General features: G+C 42.8%; 1 protein-coding gene across 1 annotated transcript; it reads right to left on the bottom strand.

The window, feature by feature from the left end:
• Positions 1-202: 202 nt before the first annotated feature.
• On the bottom strand, positions 203-1,555 carry LOC120734108 (olfactory receptor 1500-like). The gene has a single exon (XM_040032679.1). It carries the CDS (start codon positions 1,553-1,555, stop codon positions 584-586), a length of 972 nt encoding a protein of 323 aa, XP_039888613.1. The 3' UTR covers positions 203-583.
• Between the last annotated feature and the right edge of the window lie 2,281 nt (positions 1,556-3,836).

Here is a 3,836-nt window from a genome sequence, read left to right on the forward strand (position 1 = left end):
TAGACTGATTCCTTGAGCAAAGGGCTGACAGTTGTTTGGACCCAGCAAGGGGATCGAACAACCTGTGGTTTACATCAGCCGAAAACTGTCATCCAGGTCATGGTAGTCTAAAGAGCTTGGAGAGAAAAGCGTCTGGACTTCTTTAAGGTGTCACAGATAAATACAACAAAATAAAATGATACAACCAAGACAAACTTTGTAAATATAATAATAAACGTGAAATTCACTGTGTAATTGTGTAACTTTATTAGCAGCATCCTCCTGAACTGCGCCAACAACATTGAGAGAAACGTCCACCTCTCTGCCCCTTAATGCTATCTGGTTGCTATGGTAAGGTGTAAATATTCCTTTCAAAATAAGACACACAACTACAACATGGGGAAAGAACCAGGAAAACTGAGTTAACGATAAAAAACCCGAAAATCATAAATTTCACACCCGAGCTTCAACTTTCGTGGCCCGGGGGTTGGGGACTGCTGCTTTAAATGGCACATATTGTAATACCCAGAAATTCAAAATTTGATGTGTAGAGTGGTACTGAAGGATATTGGAATACTTTATCATTTCGAATCCTAAATCCTTATCAGTATTTTTCTGCAATTCTAAACTGCGCTCTAGTTTGCAACAACTTCTTTAATGACTCTTTGATCTCCTGTGTCTGAAGAACATAGATAATCGGGTTTAACATGGGAGGCAATACAGTGCTAATAGAAAGGCTTATGATTCTAGCATTTGGATGTATTACACTCCCAAAGATATACACAAATGTAAATGGAAGGAAATAAATTGCCACTAATGAAAGGTGACCTGTGCAGGTTTTGAAAGCTTTCACTCTTTCCCTAAATGTAGAAATTTTTGACAAAGAATAGCCAATGCAGCAGTAACTTCCTACGATAAATGCCAGTGGAAACCCAAGAATTATAACTGGTGCCAAACCAGCAATTGCACGATTGGGGGTAATATCATTGCAGCCAAGACGATACATAGGACCATGATCACAGAAATAGCTCTGAATAACAACAGACTTACAAAAAGAAAGTCTTGTGAGAAGGCCAGCTGCAATGAGTATAAGAGTTATGGCAAGAAGCCAGAAAAAAGCGATCAAAGATAAAATGAGCTTGTGGCTCACTCTCATTTGATAGTGCAGTGGGTACATGATAGCCATGACTCTGTCAAAGGACAATACAACCAGATTAAAAGTTTGCATCGCATAAAAAGTAGAGCAGAAAAACATGAAAGTCAAGCAGTCATTGTAGGAAATATAATAATGGTTTAACAGAAAAATGTCAAGAACCTTTGGCATCAAAGCAGAGCTACTTAACAGGTCTGTAAATGCAAGGTTAAAAACAGCAATATATTTAGGACTTCTCAACATGTGATCCAATGTTATTACAATCATCACTAATGTGTTTCCCACCACTCCAAGAATGTAAATAAAACACAGAAAGACAAAATAATATCTAATATTAGGTATGCCAATAAAACCACTTATAATAAAATATGCAGGTCGCACAAAGGTGATGTTGTTCTCATCAGCTGAGTTAATCAATGCCATGTAAAGAGCTTCTGTTAATCTTCTATAATTCTGTGTGTTTTATCGTTTGTTTAGGGAGCCTCTAGTTTGTGAAGGCGATCTACAAATAGAAGCAGAGCAACATTGTGCTCTGATACTTATAGCAGTTCTCTTTTCCCTTGTGTCAGCTGTAAGCAGGCCTGGGTTCACAAATGTTTCTATCGGCCCATTTGAAAAAAATTAAATAAGTCTGCCTCTTCTCTTCTTGATAGCTACATGCCAGTCTCATAATTCATATTTACTGCTACTTGCTAAGGTTTTAGAAAAGGTTGTGGCCAAGCAGCAGCAATAAAGGAATCTTGATCATTTTCAGTCTGGCTTTGCAGACCTCATTTTACAAAAACAACCATTTGCAGAGTCCTTTCCTGAGGGATTGTAACATTCTGTACTTCACTGAGACAGGGCTGACCCCCATCTGTGCCAGACCATGCCATAAATCTGTTGGACTGATTCTCAGTGTTCTGTACGGACAGAATGGGAGAGTTGAACAAAACCAAAGGTGGAGGGGTGGTTCTCATGGTAAACAGAAATTAGTGCAATGCCAGGAGCATTTCTACTGTCTCCAGTGACTGCTCGCCTCATTTGGAATACTTGACAATTAAGTATCACCCCTTTTACCTGTGTCGTGAGTTCACCTTGGCCACCGCCTATCCCACCCCACGGTGGACACAAGTATGGCTTTGTCTAAACTACATGATATGCTGAGTGCGTTTCAAAACCAAGATCCAGGTACAGCCCTCATTGTGGCAAGAGACTTTAATAAAGCAAACCTCAGAGAAGTTATGCCGAACTTTTACCAACACATTACGTGTCCGATGAGGGGAGAAAGAATTTTGGGCCATTGCTACATGCCATACAAGTAGGGCAACAAAACTGTTTCACATCCAAATCTGACCACAACCCCATTTCCTCATTCCTTAGTATAAACAAAACATACATATTGATGAGTAGTCACGAGGGAGGTGAAATGCTGGTCTGCCCAATCAGAAGCTACGCTACAGAAAGCATTTAAACACGTAGACCGGGACATGTTTCGGTTATCAATGACATTAGCGAGTTTACGGAAGTAGCAGTTAGCTTCATTAGCATTGTAGCAGGGGAGATCATCCTTACTGTAAGAGTCAAGATACTCCCAAACCAGAAACCGTGGTGGACGGATTGATTCCCACTGCAGTGAACACCAGGACCGCCACATACAATGCTGGTCTCGCCACTGGCAATATGAGCGCCTAAAAAGTGGCTTTGTATAGTGGTGAGGGATGCCAAACACAGGTATCGGGAGTGCGTGGAGTCTCACTTCCACCAGGGTGACACACAGAGCATGCGGCATAGACTGCGCACCATCGCAGATTACAAAGTCAGGGACACCACGACAATTAATGTCGCTTCTGCATTTGCCAATGAGCTGAACGAGTCCTACGCCCGTTTCAAGGTTAGCCAGGTGGCTAGTGCTAACTACAGCCCGACAACAGAGGACAGTGACGTCAGAACCGAGGAACAGGTAATCAGCATAGTGGAGCACGACGTCCGAGCGGCATTGAGGAGAGTGAACACCACAACAGTGGCGGGAACAGACGGCATCACTGGCCATCTGCTGCATTGCTGTGCTGACCAGCTCGTAGGTGTATTCACTTCTATCTTCAATGACTCCCTGGTAAAGTCCATGGTCCCCACATGCTTGAAAATATCCTCCATTGCTCCGTGCCCAAGAACAACAAGCCAGACTCTAGGACTTAAGAGCCATCTATGTGCATGTGTGTTGGACTTCCTCACTGGCAGATCTCAGGTGGTGAAGGTGGGTAGGTGTGTCTCTGAAAACATCACTACCAACACGGGAGCACTACAGGGGTGCATACCCTCACCACTGGTGTATTCCCTCTATACTTCTGACTGCATGGCCACTCATGGCTCCAATACCATTGTTAAGTTTGCTCCATCAACGATCCTATTTGGATGAGGTGAAGAACCTGGCATCGTAGTGTCGGGACAACCACCTCCAGCTGAACATCTGACCAAGACCAAGGAGCTGGTGGAGGACTTTAGAATGGGTCAGCAGTGAGTCTATCATCAATGGAGCTCCAGTGGACAGGGTACTGCCCTGAAGTACAGTGGGGCAAAAAAGTATTTAGTCAGCCACCGATTGTGCAAGTTCCCCCACCTAAAATGATGACAGAGGTCAGTAATTTGCACCAGAGGTACACTTCAACTGTGAGAGACAGAATGTGAAAAAAAAATCCATGAATTCACATGGTAGGATTTGTAA

This window comes from Simochromis diagramma, unplaced genomic scaffold, assembly GCF_900408965.1.
Source record: "Simochromis diagramma unplaced genomic scaffold, fSimDia1.1 OVJJ01000216.1, whole genome shotgun sequence".
NCBI lineage: Eukaryota > Metazoa > Chordata > Actinopteri > Cichliformes > Cichlidae > Simochromis > Simochromis diagramma.